Source organism: Cheilinus undulatus, linkage group 23 (assembly GCF_018320785.1).
Source record: "Cheilinus undulatus linkage group 23, ASM1832078v1, whole genome shotgun sequence".
Classification (NCBI taxonomy): Eukaryota; Metazoa; Chordata; class Actinopteri; order Labriformes; family Labridae; genus Cheilinus; species Cheilinus undulatus.
The window spans coordinates 9,257,527-9,283,918 of NC_054887.1; the positions used below are offsets into that span (position 1 = coordinate 9,257,527).

Genomic DNA, 26,392 nt, shown 5'->3' on the forward strand with positions numbered 1-26,392 from the left:
TTCCAGCAGCTTCTGTGTGTATTAAAACATATTGCCATATTTAAAGATCTATTTTTGGGCTTCAAGCCTTTATTTAGTGAGAAAGACAGTGGATAGAGTCGGAAACAGGGATGGAAGAATGGGGGAGAGACGTACGGGAAAGGAGCCACAGGCCAGACTTGAACCCGGGCCGTCCAGGTACCAAACCATTAAGCCTTCTGCACCCCAATGATTGTCATTTTTTATCAAATCTGAAACAGTCAGTGTGCTCCAGAGTCCATCATAAAGCTGTAGCTATTTTGGTTTGTATTATTTTGCTGTGTATTGTAACAATTAGGGCTGTCAAACCATTGTTAACTGTGATTATTTTCATTTACTTTCATTTTAATAAACCTTTATTGAACCAGACTAACACTCAGAAAGGGGTTATCTCTTGACAGTCACACTCTTAAAAGTGTATGAGTGTTGAAGTAAAGTAATATTGTTACATGAATCTAATCCAGTTTTGTGCTTTAATGGCAGTATAGTGTACTCTTGTGGGCTACTTTAACTTGAAATTGCGAGTTGTTCCTTTAACCTAGAACTATGTGCCTAGGTAAAGGACACCAGGGTTGCCTTTGAGGAGTTTCCCAAATTACTTTCGGGCATTGGACACTTTCACACCATGAGTGAAGTTACTGACTCAGTTAGAGAAGTCAAAGTTAATTCATACTTTAATAAATTCACAGTTTTCACTCTATTGTTATACATGCTACAAAAACATAGGCTGAATTACATGCAAATACAGGATCCCATGGACATGCACTAATGGATAGATGTCAGAGTGATGGCCTTGCTGCCCCTGATAGAGCACTGCCATGAGCCCTTGGGGGTTCAGCCCTGCTCAAGGGCACTTTGGCAGTGCTCAGGAAGTGTCCTGGCACCTCTCCAGCTACCAGGTCAAAGTCCGGATATGGTCTGACTGGGACTTGAACTGGTGACCCTCCGATTCCCAGCCCAAGTCCATCCAGATTGAGCTACCGCCCCACCTGTGGCTTTCATTTTTTGACTGTAAGACTGAATACCAGACAGTTATTATAAATATAGCTTTGTGTTAACTAAAAAGAATCGAAAAACAACTATTTCAGCCGCATTTTTCTGAGTTAACAAAAGACATTTGATGGGTCAGGACCCCAAAGTGGGTTGTGGAGGAATGTTTATTTTTAGTGGCAAAAAGTCTACAATGTACGGAGGCCCAAAGCGGACATACATCCACGTTTCATTTCACTTCATTTTACCGTGGTAATGAGTTATTTTATTGAGATCTTATTTATGTCATTATTTTGGACAACAAAGCAGTTTTTTCAGGATAATACTTTTTTAGATCCCTTGAAAACAACCAAAATACATGTGGGAGATGGAGTCAAATGTATGCATGTGCTTTATGAACATGTTTCTTTTTGTCTTGTGTCTTTGTTCAAACATATGTTTATGTCCAATATGCAATAATTCTCAAATTCATTTGAATGATTTGACACTTAAGGAACTTTTGGTCCAGATTTCTCATCAAGGAGGGGTACTGGTGGGGCCTAACGATGGGTGAGTTTTGGGAAAAGGATGACAATAACTGAAGTGGTAGATAAACATTAGCATGTATATAGTTACTTTTAATCTCTAACCTTGCTATGGTTTAAGAAAAAGTCTGTAAAATCATGGGGAATTTAACTTTAATGTTTCTTTTGACCACTTCACAAAGCTCCAAAAGAAAGAGAAAGAAACCCCAGGTTCTTAAGATGTTGGATAAAAAGTTAAAAGTTCCTCGGTCAGTAGCAACATCACAAACAAAACAAGAATGATTGTGCATCCAACCAACCAAGCCGAGGGTCTCACAGCAGAATCACTGAGTGTGTTTGTGTATTTGCTAAGTTGGTGAGATTTGGAAGAGGCTGGACTACGAGATTCCCATGAGATTCACAATAGCAGAGGACTAAGTGTGTAGCCTTGTGAAAAAGACTAAGTGTAGCTCCACAAGCAACAAGATTCAATGGAGCAATAACACACACAGTTGTGGGAGCCTTTCCATGTTTCTGAGAGTTTGTGTGCGTGTGTGAAACAGGCACAATAACATGCTGCTCTCATTACGCTGTGTGCATTAATTAGCATAAATTAAGAGAGATAATCCTCTTTAATTCAGGCGGGAGCCTGTCTCACTTGTTGGACCAACATTTTTTCAGATGCTTGTTACAATATCCTCTCTGGCCCATGTTTCCGGTGTATAAGCCTGTCCGTGTGGTTGTGTCTGTGCACATGAAAAGGACTTCCATGTTGGTGGCATCAGTCTGTGTGATTACTGTTAAAAAAAGAGAACGGAGCAAAAAATGCCCTCTTATTGAGTCTTACATAACAGGCGACACACTCACAGACTCACACAGGCATTCACACAGATCTTTGGAGCTGAAGCCGAGGGATACAATGCGAGTTTAAAAAGAGAAACTAAACACACCATCGTCTCAACAAAGCATGTATGCTCACACAGAGTTACTGTCTGCTTTGACAGGTGTATAGACATGAGCTGTGTGGTGAGCGATCATAGCGCGCTGCTGTCGCCTGCTGCAGAATATCCTGAGCTCTCAGATCCTGCGTTTGTGGGAAAGCTGGTTCAGTTTAAACGGCACACAGGCTGCTCTGGATTATGGATTATGTGCTAGCTCTATCTTTCCTCTCTCTGACTGTGCATCAGCACTGTGAGTGGAGGAGGGTCAACTGTACAACAAGGTTCATTTTCATGCTCATTTATATGTCTGAAGCTCCAAAACACCCTCACTAGGGATACACAAGAATACATTGTGACAGAACAGTGCCACATAAAGGCTATTCAAAGTTTGATATTTTTCTTAGTTAATGCTTCAGCCTGCAGTCATGTGATAAGCCATAATGACTGCAGGGTCAGGTCAGATCTGATATGGGAGCAATAGGCGTTTGGCACTTTGCTGTGTCAACTTTGGCCCTGTGCTGCTCCAGGCTGCTGATGGCCATCATCCACCCATGCCTATCCTCACCAGGTACTCATGTGACATCTAGCCATTCTGAATATGTTGTATGCATGACTTGTGGTGAAGCTTTGGAGAGTGAAAATGAAGCCACAGGGACAGACGCACCTGCCGGAAAAAGCTGGATTGTTCCCTCTGGGTGGTGAGTGAGTCTCTGCCTCAGCTGAAGGAGTTCAAGTATCTTGGGGTAAAAAAAGAACAAACATTAACATAAAGATCTATTTCTATAGCAGTAATGTGTAAACAATGGGCAAAAATTAAACACAGTTAATCAAAGTGTTAATTGCTGTATTAGCTGATTATGCATGCCTGAACTGCTGTTTCCATGACAGTGGATGCTGCTTCCCAGTTGACAGTGATATTGACTTGCAGCGGTGGCATCTGGATGTCAGTCTCCTGGACACCACTGGGATGACAAACATGGTCGATGTGTGTGTGTGTGCGTGGGTGTGTTAAGTAGAGGCAGAGATACCATTGAGGGTCGATACCTGCAATGGAGCCACATAGAAATGCATTCATGCAGATAGTCCTGCACATGTTTGGTGGAAATGCATGAAAAATACTGATGTCTGCAAAATTAATTCAGTGCATGTTTAAGTATAAAAAATATTATCATTTGATACATGTTTAAAGATGATAATTAGAACTATAATGTATAGACATAACCATTAGGCCGCCTGACTATTACACCAACAGGGACTGTGAGACATGGTAGTAAAATACATGTATTTTATTGTAGAGTTGGCCCCATTTCACAGCTATAACATTCCTCTTGGAAGGATTTCCAGGATTTTGAGTGTTTCTGTAGGAATTTGTGCCCATTCAGTCTTTAAAGCATTTATGAGGTCAGGCACTGATGTTGGACGAGATGACCTGGCTCACAATTTCCGTTACAGTTCCTCCCAAAAGTGCTTGATGAGGTCAGGGCTCTGTGTGGGCCAGTCAAGATCTTCCACACTGAACTCATCAAACCATGTCTTTACAGTCCTTGCTATGTGCACTGGGGCACAGTCATGTTGGAATGGAAAGGGCCTTCCCCAAACTTTTGCCACACAGTTGGAAGCACAGCATTGTCCAAAATGCCTTGGTATGCTGAAGCATTAAGACTGGAGATAAGAGGCCCCATACCATTATCCCTCCTTCACCAGCTTCACAGTTGGCATGTTGCAGATAGGCAGGTAACATTCTTCCAGCATCCAGCAAACCCAGACTCCCTCATCTGACTGCCAAACAGAGAAGCGTGATTCATAACTCCAGAGAACATGTTTCCACACCCCACAGTCCAGTGTTGATGCACTTTACACCACTCCATCTGACGCTTGGCATTGGACTTGTTGATGTGAGGCTTGATATGGAATCAGCAGAGCATTGGCGACTTTCACGCACCATGCACCTCAGCAGTCATTGACCCTGTGGTCTTCTACTTCGTGGCTGAGTTGCTGTTGTTCCTAAACTCTTTCACTTTCTAAAATATCACTTACAGTTGACTGTTGAATATCCAGCAGGGGTGAAATTTTACGAACTGTCTAATTGCAAAGGTGGCATCCATCACACTACTGTGCTTGAAGTCACAAATGTTTGCAAATGGGGAGTGCATGGCTTGGAACTTGATTTTATACACCTGTGACAATGGGTCTGACTAAAACACCTTAATTCAATAATTGTGTAGCCAAATACTTTTGTCCATGCATGTATATGGACAAGGAAAGAAAATTTTGAGTCTTGGATGGGGTCCCTCATCTTCTAATTGATCAACATGCATGCTAAAGAAAATATTCCAAATCGATTCCATTTGATCATAGAATGAACTTCATGGTTTATGCATCTACTACACTTTACAATTGCTCTCTAAGGAAATAAAATAGTTAAAAGAAAGTCCTGCCTTTGGTGTTACAGGGAGGATGTTGTTGTCCTTTAAAATCTGAACCAACTAGCTTCTGCGTACAGTAAGAGCTGCTTGCCTGCATCCTTGTGTGTTGAAAAAGAGCACGAGTGTCTTTCAGAGTGTCCTCTGGCCTTTCACAGGCTGTGAGGGCTGATCTGACATTTACTTTTCTGACACAACAGAGGTTCACCTACATATCTTGAAGTCATCAGATCATTTTGCACTTAGAATTTTTCTGCCTGCCATTGTGTCACATGGTTGTCAATCTCATAACACTGCAGCAACCATCGTATACCATGTTAACTTCCAGAATGACTTCACAGTGATACTTCCTTTATAGCATTAATACCTACAGTGTGAATGCTGTAACATTCTGGTCATCTGTTTAGTCTTAGTTCAAATGTAGAAACACAGTGACTTCACCCCAGCTCACTTTGGTTTTATTAGCTTGGCTTTAACAGCCCACGGTCAGGTTGATAAGCAACTCAGGTTAAAATGTTTGATATGTAATGCAGATTATCTGCTCAGAGACACATCAATTCTCATTATCATTACCAGTATGTCTTAGAGGGGGTAATGTTTTGCCTGTTTTTTGCACACACTGTTTCTCCTGCATACTACAAATTCTGCTGATGCATAATCTGTCTGTCCAGCTATAGATACCAGAACACTTCCCATGCTGTTAGTCCAGACCCTTCTGGAAATATTTTACATATTATACTATTTAAGTAGCTGCCCCTTGATGGATTAATAAAGTTGTAGAATTCAATTTGGGATGTGTTGATACTGATACCAATACCAGCATCGGATATCGTTGTCAATACTGAGCCTAATTACTTATACTCAAAAACATTACTAGATACTATTCTCTGTATTATTTTAGAGCATGATTTTAGCCTCTTATTAAGTGGGTATGAAGTCAAAGTTGTATGCATATCTGCAGTTTGGTGATATTTTAACAAAAATGAGGATTAAAACAGTAGAGGAAAATGAAAAATGCACTGTCAAATTGTGTCAAGAGGTGGGATGAAGAACACAAAATTAACTTTCTAAATAATTTAAAGTACAGTTATGGTATCATTAAGGTCTCATATTTGTTCTCAGTATTGGTGAGTACACCAGTCTAAGTACTTATACTTGGTCTGGAAATATCAGGAAATGGTGCGTCCCTATATGTAAAACAAAAAATAATGGAAGCTCTGTTAAAGCTCTCTTGGTTCACATTTTTGGCATCTTAGGGTGGTTTCACATTAGGACCTAGGCATAGATCCAAATTCTTGATTCCAAAGTCCTGCATATTTTATCAGGGCAAACACTAGCATACCAAATCTAGGCATAAAAAAAGATGATCTGGACAAGATTTACAGGTGCTTTAGGGCTGGGCAATTAATCGAAAATTAGATTAAATTGCAGCATGGCCTGCAGCAATTTTCAAATCACAGAAGTTGCAATATTTATTTTACCTCAAATTTGAGTCAGAATACCAGTCTAAATTTTTTTTTGCAGCAGAGATGTCATGCATTACATATCATGCAATTATTCAGCTCTTAAGGAATAATCGCATATCAAATCACAATCACAATGCTGGGGACAAAATTCACAATTAGATTATTTTCCCAAATTGTCCAGCCCTAAGGTGGATCTCAAAATAGCTAATTTTTCCCCATGATTTACTCTAAAAAGTTAAACTTCGATAAATTCTAGATTCATCTCATAAAGTGAAATATTCCAAGACTTTTTTTGTTTTAATCTTGATGATCATGGCTTACAGCTCACAAAAAATCCACTATCCCAAAATATTAGAATTTGTAGAAAAGTCCAATTTCCAAAGATTTCCTCAACCTTTATTCTCTCACTCTGGTTCAGTACACCAGGCCACAATCATGGGGAAGACTGCTGACTTGACTATAGTCTAGAAGACAATCATTGACACCCTTCACTAGAAAATTAATTGGGCCTTCCTCAGTGGTCAAAAGTCCTGTTTTCAGATGAAGGTCAATTTTATTTATTTATTTATTTTGGAAATCATGGTTCCAGAGTCTGGAGGAATATCGGAGAGGCACAGAATCCAAGATGCTTGGAGTCCAGTGTTTTCAGTTTCCACATTCACTGATGGTTTGGGGTGCCATGCCATCTGCTTGTGTTGGTCCACTGTGCTTTATCAGAGTCAGCGCCGTCAGCCATCTACCAGGAGACCTGAGAACACTTCATGCTTCCATCTGCTGAGAATTTTATGGAGATACTGATTTCCTTTTCCAGCAGGACTTGGCACCTGGTATCTGAACCCCACTAAGAATCTCAGGGGAAATGTGAAGAGAAAGATGGAAGACACCAGACTCAACAATACAGACAAGCTGAAGGCTGCTAACAGAGCAACCTGGACTTCATAACAAATCATCCCAAAAAGGAATTTTTTCATGGTGTTCCAACCATTGGTGATCCAATCAGGCATGAGTACTGGGTACTTGACTGTGAGAAGAGCTGTAAAGTCAATTCTTAACAACTCCTTCCTCTTCAAAAACCACGGTATCAGCACAGCACAGATCCATTTCATCCATGATGCATGATAGATGTGGAAGAAGGAAGAGGTTTGTTGGTGTCTTAAAATCTTAAAAACTTCCACTGGCGCATGAGCATAAACTTTTGTCAACATAAGTGCTTTCCATGGTTGCGTCTTCTTTCTTCTTCTTTTTGGAGGATTTGTAAGCCATGACGGTGCATTCTGCCACCTACTGAATATGACATACACAAGTGTGCTTGGACATGAAACAATGTGAAAGCAGATCAGTGTATGGGAGGGAAGGGGGCAATCGTGCTCAGGCATGGTATGAAACAATCGTAGCTGTCCTGAAAGCACCCTGAAAACTGTCCTGGGTTTGTCTTCTTCTCGTGTTTGGTTGTTAGGAACAAACATATGGATGCAGCAAGCTACTGCAAATTATTTGTGTAAAAATAACTTGTCTGTTCAATAAGAATATTCTATATCATGACTTCTGTCTACTTATTTTGCTCTTAGTGAATGAGTCATTCCTTTCTGCACCCGTGAATCTAAACTCTTTAAAAAATAAACAATAGCTCTGCATCAGGTTTGACCACAGACTTACTCAACTATTGTTTGATTTGGGTATTGACTTACTAGTGGAGAAATCTATAAAGGCAACAAAAGAGCTGCATCATGTGGACACCAAATCCTGCAGGGACCAAAAAAAAGAAATGAAAGTGAGGTAAATACTGCTTGAAAAGACTAAGCTGTGCTGCATCATATATAACAAAGACATAAAGCTTGACTGACAGGTCAGAAGCCCCTGTGTCCATTTGAAGAGTCATTTTTTGCAGACATGTAGACATTCTATACCGTGTCAAGCCCTGTCACGCTTCTTCTACCACCTGGATGGGCTGACTGTAACTGACAGGTGACAGCAGAGTCATGCCCACCACAGCTCCTCATTTGTCAAACAGACAGCAGGCTGTCGGGCTGCTTTTATGTGGTATGAACTTCGAATAACAATCCATTCTCCAAGCAGGAACATTGATCCGTTCATGCTGTTTTTAAAAAGCAGGTACCAATTTGTGGTACGACTCCTGGGGCAGAACTGAAAGAGGTTATTTTCATTGAAAAGTAAAAAGGATGGAACTTTTACTTTCACTGGTAATAATAGTTGTTGCTGCAGATGGCCTGCTGCTGTGAGTCTGTCTGAATTTGCTACAGCTATTAAAATCAATTCATCATGACAACATACGGTACTCTAATCTGGTACAAAGGATCATTTCATTGCCAACCTGTTTGTTCTGACTGAAATTAAATTTGCTTCACTGTTTTGTTTTTTGCTGTTGTTTGAGAGCTGCCATCCTAATCGTAGTTAGACGGCCTATAAAAAGTATTTACCCCCTTGAATTTTTCACCATTTTTTGATTTTATAAATCTATCTTCGTTGATACAATTTGGCTTTTTTGACATAAAAAAGTTCTGCTTAATGTCAAAGTGAAAGCAGACTGTGGTGGCAGCATCATGCTGTAGGGGGGCTTCTCGGCACCCAGCCCTGGATGGCTTGTAAATGAAGAGCGTAAAATAAATGAGGAAAAATATAAGAAAATCCTGGAGGACAATCTTATTCAGTCTGCAGGAGAACTTCAGCATGGGAGAAGATTTATTTCCCAGCAAGACAATGACCCGAAGCAAACAGCTAAAACTACACAGAAATGGTTGAAAGACAACAAGGAAAATGTTCTGAATAGAGAATTTGTGACTGGACTTGGTTGAGACCAATCCAGACAGAATCAGTGCTGTGATTGCAGCAAGGGTGCATCCACTAAATACTGACTTGCAGGGGGTGAATAATATGCAGTCACTTACTTTATATTATGTATTTTTATTTAATTGACATTACTTTGTTGAAATCTGCTTTCACTTTGACCTTAAAGGTTTTTTTGGTAATTTTTTTAATCAGAAAAGCCAAATTATATTTACCATTATTGATTTATAAAATCAGTAAAAGGGTCAAACATCCAAGGGGGTGAACACTTTTTAGACACTGTTAGTTCCTAGTCCTCTTTACAAATAGACAAATGCCATCCAAGACAACTTTAATGAGGGATAAAGAAGAAAATAATGAAAAGCCGAAAAATGATAACAGATATCTCACCAGTTTAGCTTTAAATAAAAACTGTAAAAATAATTTCACTGATTAGAAAATATACTCCACAGCTATCAGAGTCTGCTGCTAAAAGCAGGGACATAAGAGAGCTATAGAGGGGGAAGAGCTGATATACTCGTCAAACTGAAACTGCCAGAAATAAGCTCAAAATCCCACTGATGCCACCTGTGCTGAGTATGTGCAAACTTATGTAATGACTGCACTGTCAGACAAGTCTGAGGCCTTAAGAAGCACCGAAGATTAACACATCTTTCCAGCAAACAGGAAAGCAGTTTGTTGAAGCCATACATTTCCCTTTAAACATCTTATTCACTTGCACTGATTCATCCTGAATATATGCTAATCCTAAAGCTCTAAAACCTCTGAAAATCATGGCTACATGAGGAGGAATAAACCTCAGACGGGGTTATTTGTTTCAAATGAATAGCATTTCCAGAGGCCAATGGAAAAAACATGATTGTTTTCACAGTATGCATGGCTTGATACAAAGACTCAAGACTCATATGAGCTTTAGTGTCAACCGATCTTTAAAAGAGGGGGTTTGACATTTCTAAAAAGTAGAAATTTTAAAAACTGATAGCTGTTTCAATGCCTGAATGACAGACATACAAGTCCAAGGTATCCAATAGGGATGCACTGATAAGGCGAGTGAACAGTTACCCATAAATTCCTCGCAGAGTGTTGCATTCTGGGTGTGCAGTGGTCTGACCAAGCAACTGCCCGCTGGACATGTTTGTAGAGCGACTCTGGATCACAAAGATCACAAGAGAACTAGAAGTTCACTCAGGAAGAAAATGTAAACAACAGATTATTTTCCTTTCTGGGCTTGATTTGTTATTCATTTCGACATAATTCCATTATTCCCTAAAGTTTATGTTTTCTATAAATCCTGTGGTGTTCCACCTCAAACGTGAACTTTTCTTTGTCAGTGGCGCCGTACTACCTCTGTGACCCACTGATCCAACCGGTGACCTGTAGCTTGTACCATCTTTGCCACCAGGAAGACTTTGCAAATTGGACTTTTCCACAATATCCTAACATTTTGAGGATGCTGATTTTAGATTTTCCTGAGCTGTAAGCTGGGATCCATCCATCCATCCTCATCCGCTTATCCAGAGCCGGGTCGTTGTGATAACAGGCTAAGCATGTCCACCCAGACGTCCTTTTCCCCAGCGACACTTTCCAACTCCTGCTGGGGGATCCCAAGGCATTCCCAGACCAAACAGGACATGTAATCCCTCCAGTGAGTTAAGGGTCTTCCCCGAGGTCTCCTCCCAGAACGTGCCTGGAACACCTCACTGGGGAGGCGGCCAGGAGGCATCCTGATCAGATGCCCGGACCACCTCAACTGGCTCCTTTCAATGCAAAGGAGCAGCAGTACTGCCAATGCTGCGCCAATCTGCCTGTCAATCCCACGCTCCCTCTTACCCTCACTCATGAACAAGACCCCAAGATACTTGAACTCCTTCACATGGGGCAAGGACTCGCTCCCCACCCAGAGGGAGCAATCCAGACCAATATCCGGCAGAGAACCATGGCCTCAGATTCGTAGGTGCTGACTCTCATCCTGGCTGCTTCCCACTCAGCCGCAAACAATCCCAATGCCTGCTGGAGGTCCCCAGCTGAGGAAACCAGTAGAACCACTGGAATCATCAAGATTAAAACAAAAAGTCTTGGGATATTTCACTTTTTATGAGATAAATCATGAATAGATGGACGTTTAGCTTTCTGAAATAAATCACGGGGAAGAAAATGAACATGTACATGATATTCTTATTTTTGAGATGCACCTGTACAGTGAGGTAAATAGACGAATCCAGGAAAAGACTAGAAGTTGAGAGGTTGCCACTATTGTGGTGGAATTTCACTATAACATTTGTGCATTTGAAAGAAATCTGTCTGAACACCTGAATACATCAGATCTCTTATATACACCATTTTATTTAATCTCACATATTTGCTTTGTTTTCATCAGTTTTCTTCTCTCATACACCGGGCATTCAGTACAAGGTTTGTCAACCCCTCAACTTTATCAAGACACTTGCAGAATTTTTATATTTGCTGATAGTTTCCAAAAAAACTATTATCTTTTCCAACACTGTAACAAAAAGAATCCTGGACAATAAGAGTAGAGCACAGATAAGATGGGATGTGGGTGTTCTTGAATGAAGAATTCCCCTTCCCTTAAAGAAAGAAAGAAAGAACTACCTCTCCTCTCTGTGGAGCGGAAAAGCAGCCACTTGTACAACAGAAAAATTTCCCACTTGAAAACTGATACAACTTTTTGCAGAACTTTTTCATTCAGCCTTTGAGCCACTCTCGACATCTGACATAGAAACTATAAACCAGAAATTCAGAGGTACTTTTGACTTGTATAAGAGGGACAATTCTACCTACTGAAAATGCAAACACCACACCTATAGCCTCTACTTTTCATTTGCTCTGTTACATGATATGCATGTGTTTGCACCCTCATGCATTTAAAAGATTGTGCCTGGACAGGAACTTTGGTCTTAAATCTCTAAACCGGAGCAAACTGTAATGGAAACACTCATTGTCAGCGGGGAAAACAGACTTGAAGTGAGGTTGGTAAATGGTGTGTGATATGAATAGTGAATGAAGTTCTGTCTCTGAAGCAGCTGAAGAGGGACACACTCAAGTCACACACACGCACGCACAAGGGCGACAAACACTTACTTTCCTAAGAAGAGGGTGAGCACCTCATCCTGGCATCAGAGTACTTGTTTTTTTACTTTCATTCAGCGCGCACAAGCACACGAACTGAGATAGATTGCTGCTAGGCACCATGGAAACCATTGGGGCTATTCTCCGTCACTGGGGCTGTGGAGGGAAAAACAGAGAGGGAGTTAATCAACAACACGCATTTTCATTCTGCCATTACACACTGCCAAGCTATGCACACATTTGCTTTATTGTACATTCATGCATTTCAGTGACAAACACTCGCTGTGCTGTGCACAGAAAGAAGCTTTAGGGAACAAACATTCAGAAGTTTTTTCTTCTTGAATGCAACATGAATGCACAAGCACAGATTTTACTTTAAGCCAAGTTCACTTTTGTTTAACTTTACTCAACAATCAGGACTTGTGTTTCAGGTTCTGCACACCATTAGCTTTGTTGGCTTCATCTTAAACAAATACAAAACTAAACTCCTGCACTAACATCTTCAAGAAGATATAAACCGAGCATTGTCACAGGAATTTGTTGTAAATGATGGTTGAAAAATTGAACTGGTAGTGCAAATACTTTGGGATTTCACTTGTTGTCAACATGTCTTTCAGAGAGCAGTTTTACCAGGATTCAATTTAGATACAAGTCCTGCTTCTCCTTATAAACACAGAACAAAAACTAAGGAAATCTGAGTTTAGGAAATCATTTCTTTGTTGTAACAATGCTTCTGGGCAGTAAATCTTAAACTGTTGGAAAGCCTGTTTATTACCCTTTTAAACAGTGCCACATTTGTAAGGATCATGCATTTGTGGGATGAGCAGCAGAGCTGAGTATGTGGGCTGGGCCCATTAAATAAATGCCAAATCTTCTCTGCCAATGCCAAACAGCGTATTTTGCCAATGCTACTGACTCTTGTTTTGACAGTCCAAGAAGACAGTTTCCTCACCCTGTCAGCACTTAGGAGCTGTCGACTGTCTCCTACAGATTTGCAGTCAAGGTTTAAAGGACGATATGGCCGACAGCTCTCTGCCCAGACCGGAACAGACTGCATGCAGCCAGACTGCAGTGTCACAGGGCTGCCAGGAGGCCTGCCATGACTGCCCGTCACTGTCGGACCAGGTGCTGATGTGTTGGGTCAACATTAACCCTTTAGCACTCTGCACATTCATTCGTCTTCTTCTTCTTCTTCTTTATGGTAAAATCTGTGATAGAAAAAGAAAAAGTCAGTTTGTTCTTTATCTTACACCTTTATCAGCTAGCCTCTGTTAATATTGTTGTGTAGTTCTTTATCAAACTTTGTTAATGCTCCCAAACACTTGATAATCCTACAGTTTTCCGATATAGATAATATGGTCCTGTCACACAATAAAAACGAAGAATAAGCTTAAGTACACTGCTATATTAACTTTTAGCTTGGTAGTCATCAGTTGTTTTTCTCACAAGAGATTTTGAAGTTGGTAAATCTGGCACAACTTCACCTACTTCTAAGGTGCATGGAGGACGAGGAGAGTTTGAAACAGAACAGAAATCTCCAACAACACGTGTAGTTTAAGGAACAACTTTAATAGACGGACGCGTTTCGGCATGTATCCTTCATCAGGATCATCAAGAACCATATTGTGAGGAACATTTCACACTCCTCTTGCAAGAATTTTTCACAGAAAACGGTTAACCCTGAGTTAAAAGTTATCCTAGACACACAATTGTGTCTTACAACGTCGTCTAAACCCATTTAAATCCCCTTTTATGTACATTTTTACCTATAAATCACCAAAATCTTTCATTTAATTTGTTAACAAACTGCGCCATCACCTGGTAGATTCTGTCAATCACGCACGCCAACGTCTTGCGTCATCAGAAAGCGACAGGGAAGCAAGCTATGAGCGTCCTTCACTTTACACAGCTGTGTGGCTCTAAACACGTTACAAAAGCAGTGTGTTGTTGTTAGTTGACGGATTTTTCGCTGGTTTCTCGTTTTTATGGAGTGACAGTATACATAGAAGTGGTGGCTGGAAGGAATCAATAATTTTAGAGCTTTCGGCGCTTTATTAGGTGAGTGAAAGCTGGGTTTCTAAAAGAAAAACTCGGATACTGTCGGTTTACGTTACCGTATGTGGCTGAGAGATACATGGACTTTATTGCATCGTTGTAATTCTCATATGGTGAACCATAATAGTGGTGGCAGGCGTTGTTATTCGTCGTTTGATGCTGTTTTAAATAAGTTAATTTACAGCAAACAGCTCTTGAATTTCCTTTTGGATCAATAAAGTATCTATTTCTATCAGCTAGTCGTGAAAAGAGGATGTATAGTAACACATAAAATAAAGTTAAAAAAAAAAAGGTTCATATTACCTAGCTGTCCATAAGGGTGTTTTCATCAGGTTGAAAATGTCACACCAGGACAAGAGCCACATAAGACCTTTTTTACTATGTTTATTTTACACAGAGGTAGAAGAAGTACACAGCTATTGTTCATTGTTACTCTGATTAAAATTTACTTAAGTAAAAGTAAAACTATTGGTCTATAAATCTACTAAGGTAAAAATACCCAGTATTTGATTTTAAGTTTACTTTAAGTGCTAAGTAGCTAATAAGGGGCAGTACAATAAAATATGATCTTTCTTATTGGCAAGAAAACAAGATAATAGATCTCCAACTGGGTTTTTCAGGGTAAGTCACACCTCTATAATAAAATAAAATACATGGCAAAATTGTCAGTGTTAATTAAAATGAAATAGAGTTAAATTTAATACTTAAAGGTGTCTTCAGGGTCCACCAGATGAAGTCAAACTACATTTTTGAAAGTGTTCAATATTTTAAAGTATGACAGAGCTTCAGTGACTCTTAAAGTCTGCATCAAGGTGGGCCTCCTCTGGCAAGAACAAAGCAGAAAGTCAACCTTCTAGCAAGAGAATGCATTCAGATGCACTGTGCATCCATTAGGAGCACCTAAAGTCACAGTCGGTAACTCTAACCCAGTGGATAACTTCACTCAGCGTGGAAATGTGCCTAACAGCAAAAACCATAACATTTTACTGGAAACAGAATCCCAACCCAAGGATCACTGTACAACAGGCAACATCCAAACACACTTTAACACGTGTAAAACACATGTTAACATGTTCAGAAGCATGGGCAAAGCTTAGGTCAGTAAACTCTTTACAGAGTTGAACTAACATTGGTGGAACATTGGAACAATCGTGCATCCCTGTTGATTCATCATTTCTAACCAAGCTCAGCAGGTTATGAAAAAACCTCACCCTTAACTAACTCTTTCCTAAACCTCCTTTAGGCACAAGTCGCCATGACAGCGCCAAACTCTTCCGAACGCAAAGCATGCTGGGATGCCAGGGATTTGCTGTGGAAATGTCTGGATGACAACAACGACAACGCTGAATCCTGCCAAAAGTTTCAGAGCGAGTTTGAGGCAAAATGCCCCAATCAGTGGGTAAGCTATTTTGTATTTAATCTTTTCAACAGTTGGTTTCTGTGTTTTAGACTTGGCTGTGATTGCATAAAAGATGAACTGCGGGCAGTTTGTAAAATAGCAACATTTGTTTACTAGAGTGAATCATCTGTCGTTTGTTTAAAACCTAATCTGCCCTCATATTTTTGTTTTTGTTGCCAAGGAATGCAACAATACATTCCCAATACAATAGTATTAGGCTACTGGGATGACAGTAGGATTTAAACAAGCTTTTAAAATGATTTTCACATTTTGTTTTTCAATGAAGGAATCAGGTCAATCCATGAAAACGTTGAATGTGATTATGATTGATATGAATCTTTGAAAATGGTTCATTGGGATACTTACGAGAGGAGGGAAGGGTGTGCAGGGGAATAGCCTATTCTGGACATCATTACAGCAAAAAAGGGAAATAAAAATTGTTCATCATATTGTAGCTTATTAATAGAAAAAGTCAGAGATATAAAACTTTCTTAGATGTTCAGATGGTCATAGTGGCCGAAAGCTACCTTGTCCTTAGTAGTTATTTATAACCTGTACAACCCTTCATGAGGTCATATTTATCACTTATGTTTCCATGATTCATCCGCTGCACTGTACAACACGGAGAACTCACTTGAAGATAGATGTGCATTTTGTTGTCCATCAACAAAGCAATTGTAGCTTTTTTTAAATTACTGCAGTTCTCTTTTCCTCTCCACTTCTTCACTCCTTTCTTTGACCCGGTGATGGATTCCAGCAAAGTCAAGGAAAAGTGGTTTGGACAGGACTTGGGGAATAATATCTTGGACTTTTCGAATGGACCCAAAGGGCCTCTCCGAAACGTTTCCCTCGTCACCCCCGCTCCAGTATGGAGTGAACTCCATCTGTCGTCACAGATCAGGCTCCCTCAGTTAGGCTGGAGGGTTTAAATACAGCAGGAGACTCCTTCAAACCCCTTTAACCTACAAGGAAACTGGAACTTTATACTGCATGATTTTATGTCACTAAAATAATACGCTGTCCACATCAACGTTAGGCAGGGTCATTAAAATCACATAATAATATTAGAAAAAAAACCTTCATATTTGGTGGCATTTTTTTACATTTCATAATTTCAACTATTTTTTTTTTTACTTATTTTGATACACTAAAGTTTAACTTCCCACTCTCACTCTAAACTCAGAGGTTGTGAACAGCACCCAATAGGGTGCAAAAGCGTGCACACAGAGTGAAAGTGTAGGTGGAGGGACTAGTTTCTGAAAGGCCCAAAGTCTTATTTTGCTTCTTCAGATCTGTACACCCCTCTTCTTCAGTGACTGACATCCAACAACAAAGAGAAAAGCAGATAGTGCCCTCTGCTGGTTTAAAAAAACATAATAATTAAAAATTTGTGTCAAATTGACAAAATTGAGACTCAGTATTTTCTTTTAAAATGATGTTTTGCTACATCTTTATCCACTCTTTGAAAGAAACACTGCAAGATTAACTAATTGTTATTTTTTTCTGGCAGGTGAAATATTTCACAAAAAGAAGAGGTTTCCTGAAATACAAAGAGAAGATGGAGACGGAGGGATTCACACCTGCTGAAGGTCCCCAGCAGCCATCCTAACAAACGGACATCTTAAGACTGTAAAAAAACTGACCCTAATCAGAACAGGGATGAATATCCTGTCTTTTTTGTGGACTGATTACTTGAACTTACCAGCTTTATTATTTATTTTTACTGAAATAAAAGTTGTGTAAAGAAAGGCAAGGCAAGCTGGTCCTAAATGTTTAAATTCAAAGGACAGGATTTCTCAGTTTTAATTCACCATAGCAAAGATATGATCTTATTGTGTTAACATGCTGTGATACTGTCAGAGACCTACAAATATTCATCAACTCAGCCCATGCATTCACACTAACTGGACCTTTATCTGTGTCAGAATAATGAAAAACATGTTTTTTTTTCTTTCTCCATTTTTGTTTGAGTTTAAAAAGTACTTTTTGCACTGATCAAATTCTTCTGGTGTGATCTTTGCTGATTCAAACCTTTTCATTCCTGGTGTCTTTTGGAAAATAATGTAAGACAGTGAAAACAATAATCATTACAGTCAAGGGTTAAAGTGGTTTTATTGTGTGCATGTATAACATGGTATCATCCTAACTCTAATTTTTGACTTTAATATGAATGAGACATCAAAGTACAACAGATAATTTATGAATATTACAGCTCATCTGAAAACAGGCAAAGGCACATCATCTTTATATTACAAACCTGTATGTATTTACAAAGGAGTGTGGCCCTTGGGTCAAAGGTCACTGCCGTAACACCGTCAAGATGTACGAAACCTAAGACCTAAACTTAAAATGCAGTGATATATATATATATATATATAAAAAATGCACAAATTACATTAAAAATTTGTGTAAAAATATAAAGCATGTCTTTTATATTTCTGCACAGTACACTGAATGTTGTGTGCAAACCTTTTCACCACCAGACAACATTTAATGTGATTTGACAAATGATTGAACAAGCTAATGGACCTTGCAACCCTTGCTCCATCTCTCCTCTTGTAAGGCTTTGGATGCACAGTAACTCAGAACTTAAAGGGAGTTTGGTGCAAGCCTCGCCTTCAAATTGATGATAAATTTAGACCAAACATGGCCGCCCTGTTGCTTTACACGTTGCTGTAAGAAATGTAATAAAAATCTCTATTTTTATCATGAACTTTTCAAGTGTTTTCAACTTTGATAAGGGCAGAATTATCTGCTGACGAACATTATCATCACAATTACAGAAGTCTAGTAAAAGCAAAGATTTAGCTTCTTCATAATTAATCCTGAAGCTTTTCTGTGGATTCATTATGGCATAAAGCATATTAACATTGATCTTAAGACTGAAATATTAAAGAAAGCACTGCTAGGGGAAGAAGAAGAGATGCATCTTCGGCTCTTTTGACAGACAGCCATCTGCAAAATGTGGGCATGAACTGATGTCAGGGGTCGATGTTTATCTGTTGTGCTGCATCAGTTCACTGCTTAAATTTAGCACTTCTAACAACTTATCCACATAGATTTATAATTGTTTTCAGAGGACATGACCTGGAGAAACTCGCCTGTTTTCATGGTTAAACATTAGAGGAAGTGTTGGCAAGTGGGAGAGTTTGGTTAGGCTGGAGATAGACTTGCTATTTCCATAAGCGTCTTGTAATTACATTTACAAATATGTAACGTGTTCTGGAGGAAAACTTTCAGAGCAATGGCGCTACATTGTTCTGGCCTCAGGATCTACCCATCTTTAATAATGGCAAACATTTCTTAAATTAACAGCAAGTATATCTTCAAACAACATCGGCATTGGTACGGACATCGGCTAAAACTCAATTTAAACAATCAGTGCTTCTCTTGGAAGGATATTTTGTAGGAATCAACAGCTTCTTATGCACCTCCAGAATGTGTCTACCTTCCAAAAATCTTGCCTAGAAAGCACAGTGGTATTATGATCAATTATCATAGGGCTCTTTCACCTTAAAACAGCACATTCTCAATATTTTATAGCATGAAATACAGGAATATGACTGATGGCACACAGAAAAGCAATTTCAAAGAGTGGCACTGATCCACATTACTGCAGTGCTCTGAGATAGTAAGGCAGCAGTGGAGTTTGATATGAACATCAATGATGAAGGCACTGCTGGTACTGAAGTGGAAATGTTGCCTTGACTTTCAAGACTTTGGTACGTTGAATAGATTTGTGCGGCAATGCAAGAACAGTAGCAAAAATCAGTTAAAAGTGAACATACTTTAGATTTTTGCCATATAAATATAAACTTTTATCTTATTAGAGACAGCTCATAAAGTTATGCAATGCATCTGAAAGTAGCTCTACATATATAGTACAATGACAGCCACATGCAAAGCCTCTTTTTACCCATTTTCTTGCTTTTGTGCAGCTGGAGAGTGCAGGCAATGTGAAAACTAAACTGCAAAATTTTCCCAGAAAACTTGCCACCAGCCCATTCTGTTGCAACTTACATAAAGTGGGTGCAAAGAAGACATTTAAGTGCAGCAGGCATTCAGCAAGCAAGCAGCAAAAAGAGGCTTCTGCACAATGACCAGTTAGCTTATTTCTATCAAAAATGTCACCTAATGTGGCTCTGTGGCCAAGCAGCATCTACACTTATCATTCTTTCTATAAATTTAATGATAAAATATTAGGAATTGATCACCAAACATTCATTTTTAGGGATTTGTTGGAACAGAGTCTCCATTCAACATCATAAATGGAGGTAAATTAAGAGATTTTGCTGGAGGTCAGAGCTCTACACAGTCTCCTCTTCCACTAATCCACTCCTTTATGGCCAACAAAAATATAATTCTAACTATTACATCTAAGCAACAGGTAATGTTTTTCACTCTTCTCACAAGTCCTTCCTCTGTTAATCTTCCTCTCCCAGCAAGAAAGGGCTCCTTATTTCTGAGCTGTCCTCTTGACAAGCCATGCCATATTCTTGTATTATTTCCAAACAGAAACATCGCCTCATCTCTTTCTTTCTCTTAGTCTTCAAAGTTTTTTTTTTTTAAACACCTTTTCTTCCCAGCGGTGGTTATAAGATCCCGGTCATGTTCCTGCCAGCTGCCCAGGCTGGAAACTCAGTCAGGTTGAAGAGGGGGACTCCCCACGTGGTGATGGCTAACATCACCACTGCCACACCAATCAGATTCACTCCAAAGCCTGCCTTCACCTGGACAAAGAAAGAGGAAGAGAAAGAAAGAGAAATATGTTAAAATAACTGAGTCAGAAGAATTAGTCGTAGGGATGTCGGTGTTACTGTTAATTCAAATTGAATTAAGGTCTGAAATTGTTGCATTAAAAATGTTATTAACCCTCTAATTCCATGCTATTTTGTCCATTCAGGCACACTGTAGTTTAACTAGGCAGCAGCTAACTATTACTCATTTATCTATTATCTGCACCTTGTGGCATCAATCATTTCACTTTTTTCTGTTCCCATTTGCTGTTTCCATTTACTTTTCAATCCTTAGCAAGATCCTGTTTACCTTGCTTCAGGTTTTCTTTCTAAATCTTCATTCCTTCCACTTTTATGAGATTCCCAGTTCCAGATGCACTGAAGCATCCCCACTCCCCGACCATGTTCCACTGTGGGACGGTGTTCTTTGGGTTGTACACCTCCTCCCTTCTTTCTTCAAATATAAGCATCGTCTCTATGGCCAAAGAGCTCTAGTTTGATCTCATCAGACCAAAAGACATGCTTCCAGTATGCTTAATCTTTCTCCAGGTTGTCCTTAGCAGACTTCAGTCTGGCTTTAAGGTGTCTCTTCTCTTCTTCAGTTTTTCTTGGTCTACAACCTCTCAGTCCATTCGTGTGCAGGGCTCTAGTGATGGTCTTCTTTGAGACTACAGTTCCTGACTTGGCTAAATTTTCACTAGTGTCTCAGCAGTTGTTCTGGGGTCTTTAGACACATCTCTCAGTTTTCATTCCAGCGTCTTTGTAATCATTCTCGTCCTACCTCTGCCAGGCTTGTTCTGGACTGTGTGGTTCTCTTTGAATTCTTGATTATACTTCTCACTCCAATTCTTGACACTTGGAAACACTGATAACTTTGTAGATCCTTCTCCTGCTTTGTGAGCATCAACGATTCTTTTTCTCAAGTCTAAACTGATTTCTTTGGTTTTGCCATGATGCTTTCTCCAGTGACAGCTGAAACACGTACTGAAGTTTTCATACTGTGTGAAAATTTGAAGGTAACCCTCAGTTTTAACTTCATTTTACAAGCTTTGAGAATTGCAAAGTTAGATATTAACTTTCAAAATTCACTGATTAATTATGATTGAAGTAATTTATTGTCGAAAGTCTGAGCTTCAGAACGGCCAGCGAAAGGGTTAAGACAGAAAAATGTTCATCCTGATTATGTAACACAACTTTGACACATTGTGCTCTCTGGCGTTTTGATGCTGCAGGTGCTCAAAGAGCATGTGGCTTTGTGCATTTGTGTGCTCGTGCATGTCTGTGTGCGTGTCGTACCATGTCGCTTATCTGCACGTGGCCGTAACTGAAGACGATGGCGTTGGGGGGGTTCCCCACTGGAAGCATGACCCCGAATGACACGCACATGGTGGACGGGATCAAAGTGTGGAGGGGGTTGATCTGCAGAGTCTCCGACTGGAAGGAGGACAACGAGGGGGGTTCAAAGAAAAAGAGGAAGAGAAGTAAGAAAGAAAGGACAGAAATAGGGGCAGTAGGCGTAATGGTGAAGTTTTAGGAGGAGAGAAAACATGTGGATGGAGGAAGACAAAAATAAAAGGTCACATGAGTGTTAAAACTGTTAAATAAAGGTACATTTGCACATTTTATTACACTCTACTAATACATTTACATTACATTAGCTTTCCTTCTGCACAATTTAGCAAAAGAAAACTGTTGTCCACATGGGGGAAGCAAAGTCAAAGCAATGCTCTTGTTTGAAATAGCCACTTCTATGGACATGTGTCCTTTGCAGAGCCAGCAAAAACAGCAACTAGGGGAGCGCATATGGTCGAGTGGTTTAAGGGGCTACCCATGTACGCGAGCGGCCCAGGTTCGAGTCGGGCTTGTGGCCCTTTACCACATGTCTTTCCCCACTCTCTTCCCTGTTTCCGAGTCTATCCACTGTCTTTCCTCTATCAAATGAAGGCATGAAAAGGCCCAAAAATAAATCTTAAAAAAAAAAAAAAACATCAACTAGAAAGTTGGAGTAGATGTAATGTAGACTGGATTGAAGTAGTAGAGATTGAAAGCTTAAAGCTGGGGTCCTAATAATACCTCAGCCTCTGTGTCGATTGTTATCTGCATGAGCCGCAGGTGTAGAAGTGTGTCTGGTCCTGCTGTTATCAGCTCAGAAACACAGCTAAGGTCAAGACTCTCCTGCCTCGAGTACTGCAACCATCTTCAAACGGTGTAAAATACTGCAGCTCACCTATGACCCAGAATTTATAAATGTGCTCAATTCAGCTCCATTTTCACACCTTTTCCCTGGATGCCTATTGATTTTAGGATTGAATTTGAGATCCTTTAAATTATACATGAGGTCAACCTCCAATTCTGAGCTTTATTATCCACCTTGAAACCAGACTGTGGTCTGAAATCGTCTGGTTGTGCTCTGCTGGCTGTTCCAAGGTCAAGGTTCAACTAAAGGGGAACGGGCTTTTGCTGTGAGAGCCCCCAAAATTTGGGACAACCTAGCAGAGAAGATCAGACTCGTTAAGTCATGCCTATCATTTTATTCCTCTACACAAGACACAATTTTACAAAAAAGCTGGTTTTATTTTATTCATTTATTTTTTTCTGCTATTTTTGTTGTTCGTCTCATTTTTTAATAATTTTTGGCCAATATTGAGATAAAACCAGATGTTTATTAACTATACAAAAAGAAAAGCAATAGTGAGAAAAGCTAGCCTAGCTGTAATGCTGCTGTAATCATTCCGAAATCCTGGAAATGTGTTTGCTTTTTACAGCTTTCCAGGGGGTGAGAGGACTACAGAGTTTGTTAGGGATGTTAACAGCCATCACCTACAGTGCCTATAAAACGTATTCACCCCCTGTGGATGTTTTAATCTTTTATTGGTATTATAAATCAGTCATGGTCGATATCATTTGGCTTTTTTGACAAAAAAAAGCAAAAAACTCTATAATGTCAAAGTGAAAACTGATTTCTATGAAGTAATGTTAATTGACTGCATAAATTTTCAACCCCTTTCAAATCAGTATTTAGTAGATGCACCTGGGCTGAAGAAGCATCCCCATAGCATGATGCTGCCACCACCATGCTTCACAGTGGGAATGGTTTGTGGTGTTTGGTTTCTGCCAAACATAGCATCTTGTCTGATGGCCCAAAAGCACCATTTTGGTCTCATCAGACCAAAGAACTGTCTTCCACTTGACCATGGAGTCTCCCACATGCCTTGTGGTGAACACTAGTCAACATTTAATCAGAGTTTTTTTTTAACAGTGTCTTTCTTTGTGCCACTCTCCCATAAAGCTTTGACTGGTGAAGAACCTGGACAACAGTCGTCCCATCTCAGCTGCTGAAGCTTGTAACTCCATCAGAGTAGTCATAGGTGTCTTGGGGGCCTCTTTCACTCTCCTTCTTGCACGGTAACTCAGTTTGTGAGGACGGCCTTATCTAGGCAGATTTACACATGAGCTATATTCCTTCCATATATTGATGATGGATTTAACAGCACTCCAGGGAACTTTCAGTGCCTTGGAATTTTTTTTTTGCATCCATCCCCTGACTTAAACTTTTCAATAAACTTTTCTCTGAGTTGCTTGGAGTGTTCTTTTGTCTTCATGGTGTAATGGTTGCAAGGAATACTGATAAACAACTGACTGGACCTTACAGACACAGGAGTCTTTGTACCACAATTACTCAAAGACACAAGCACTGCTCTCGGTGATCTCCATTTCACTAATTGTGAGACTACTAGCACTAACTGGCTGAACCTTTGTTGAATTGGGTCAGTCACTTTAAAGGGGGTGGATATTTATGCAATCATTTACCTTACATATAAAAATAAAACCACATAGTCTGACCTTGGCAACAAAGAGGTAAGGTGCAGTATTTTTTGAAAATCCACTGGCATTTCTTCTATACTTTTTTGTTGTCTTCTCTTTATCAGATATTTTTTCATGATTAACTTTGAGTACAAAGTGTGTGAAGACGTGCGTGTCGTACCAGCGCTGACAGGATGGGCAGGAAGACGGTGAGAGTTGCTGGGTTGGAGGCGAACTCTGTGACTGCTGACACCAGCAGGCAGGCCAGCAGGGTGACGGCCCAGGGAGGAAGGCCACTCATGGGCTCCAGCTGTCTGCCGATCCACACCGACAGTCCTGACACCTGCATTCACACAAACAGAGGCATGTGAGCATCCTTGAAGGGAACAGGCAGTCATCCTTTGCTGCTCTGCAGAGCTGAAGTTAGCTGTGTTAAAACCATAGTTAAACTCTCCATAGCTTAAAATGTCATCCAGAACAATCCCTGTTGTAGTGAGTCACTGTTTTAATGATTGCCTTTTAAAGAAATAGAGAATGACGCACAGAAATTATGCACTTTCTTTACCGCATAAGCACTGACTTCAGCCTCTTTTCAACACTTAAATAAATCCTACTACACCAGCAAAGAACATAATTTGGACACAGAAAAATCAGATCATCCAAAATTTCCATTTACAAGCGTCCCTGTCCTTTATTAGATAACCCGAGGTTAATCTTGGAGGTGGTAACAGCCCCACACCTTTAATTTACCTCTAAATTAAAGCTCTGGTGAAGCACTGTCATGAAAATACGTGCATATTACCTTGCAGCCAGCAGCCAAGGCGTAACCCCCTCCAACCAGGATGACGATCTCCCACGGCATCAGTCTCTGGAAGTCTTTCCAGGTGATCATAGGGGCCAGCGGGTCATCATCACCTGAAGGTTTATCAGCATATAAAACAAGTCAATACTGCAGGAACACGCATAGAGCTGACTGGATGACAAATCACTAACGGAAATAAACTCTAGTAACAGCTCCATTATGTTGCATTCTTTGGGCACACTCAGACCGGGCACTCTGTGCTATTCCCAAGCATATTTAACCCCTAAAGTCAGACAAGGTTTAGTCATTTTTTGATATAATTTAGATGTTTCAGTGCAACTATTCCACAAATTGTACCTTATGAGAATGAACCCAATAAATAAACACAGTAAGGGTAAATTGTTCTTAAAGATGTTTACATCCAAGTGCCTCTAAAACATCATCTTTTGTGAAAAAAAAAAGGAAAAAAAAAGCTCAGTTGTTTTCAAGCCTCAGCTGCATCTGTATCTTATAGGTTATGGTGTCAGAAGGTTAGTAGACTGACAAAGGTCAGCACTAAAACGTGTCGAGCAGCACAGTGAAACACAATAAATGTCAGACTTTTCCAGTGTTTTACAAACTGTTGCACAATGGGGAAAACACCAGTGTTGAACTATTTTGAAGTCGAACTATTTTTCTCTTTTAACTGAGGTTTTGCTGGCCTGGCAAACCTGCAGCATTCAGGCAATAAATCAACCTGTGGAGGCTGGTATCACAGGCTGAGGCTGGTAAAATTACAACAGTTTGAAGAAGTGAGGAAGGGGCTGCACATGAATTTCAACTTTACCACCAAATTTGGTGATTAAAAGAATATATGGCTGGCTTTAATTGTCAACCTTTCCATCGACCTTATTTGGAATTTTTCCCCCTTTTTTCCATTTTTTGCCACTTTTAGTCCATTTTGTTGCTTTTTATGCTCATTTTGCCTCTTCCTTTTCCCACTTTTGGCCCATTTTTGCCACTTTTATCCTACTTTTGGCCCCCCCTTTTTTTTTTTTTTTTTTTACCAGTTTTTGCCTTTTTGCCTTTTTTATCTTGCTTTTTGCTATTTGCAATTTTTCCTTATTTTTGCTATTTTTTTCCTACTTCTTGCCCATTTAAGCTGCCTTTTGCCATTGAATGCCTCTTTTTTCCCACTTTTGCTGCTTTTGCCCATTGAAGTCATTTTTCACTAATTTTTGCTACATTTTTGCAACGTTTTGACCATTTTTGCCACCTGTAACTCATTTTTTTGCCACCCATTTGCCATTTTTTCTCCCCTTTTTGCCATTTTTTACCCAGTTTTTGCAATTTTATGTCTATTTTGCACCTTTTCATCAATTTT

At 39.8% G+C, this 26,392-nt stretch overlaps 2 protein-coding genes across 2 annotated transcripts in view; one reads left to right on the top strand and one right to left on the bottom strand.

The window, feature by feature from the left end:
• Positions 1–14,112: 14,112 nt before the first annotated feature.
• Positions 14,113–17,317, top strand: LOC121505600 (cytochrome c oxidase assembly factor 6 homolog). Its single transcript, XM_041781055.1, has 3 exons — positions 14,113–14,291; positions 15,532–15,687; positions 17,198–17,317. Exons 2-3 carry the CDS (start codon positions 15,544–15,546, stop codon positions 17,294–17,296), a joined length of 243 nt encoding a protein of 80 aa, XP_041636989.1. The 5' UTR covers positions 14,113–14,291; positions 15,532–15,543; the 3' UTR covers positions 17,297–17,317.
• Positions 17,318–17,453: 136 nt separating this feature from the next.
• slc13a4 (solute carrier family 13 member 4) overlaps positions 17,454–26,392 on the bottom strand; it is a 49,703-nt gene continuing 40,764 nt past the window's right edge. Inside the window, exons 13-16 of the mRNA XM_041781052.1 lie at positions 25,030–25,142; positions 24,409–24,570; positions 21,720–21,857; positions 17,454–20,417 (exon numbers count right to left, since the gene is read on the bottom strand). Of these exons, the coding sequence (XP_041636986.1) occupies positions 20,280–20,417; positions 21,720–21,857; positions 24,409–24,570; positions 25,030–25,142 (551 nt within the window). The 3' untranslated portion in view covers positions 17,454–20,279. The remainder of the gene's footprint in view (positions 20,418–21,719; positions 21,858–24,408; positions 24,571–25,029; positions 25,143–26,392) is intronic.

Bases quoted from the DNA above. Each gene is read 5' to 3' on its own strand.
- LOC121505600 (XM_041781055.1), top strand. From the start codon at position 15,544: ATGACAGCGCCAAACTCTTCCGAACGCAAAGCATGCTGGGATGCCAGG. The intron at 15,688-17,197 runs GTAAGCTATTTT...TTTTTCTGGCAG, and splicing joins CAAAATGCCCCAATCAGTGG to GTGAAATATTTCACAAAAAG.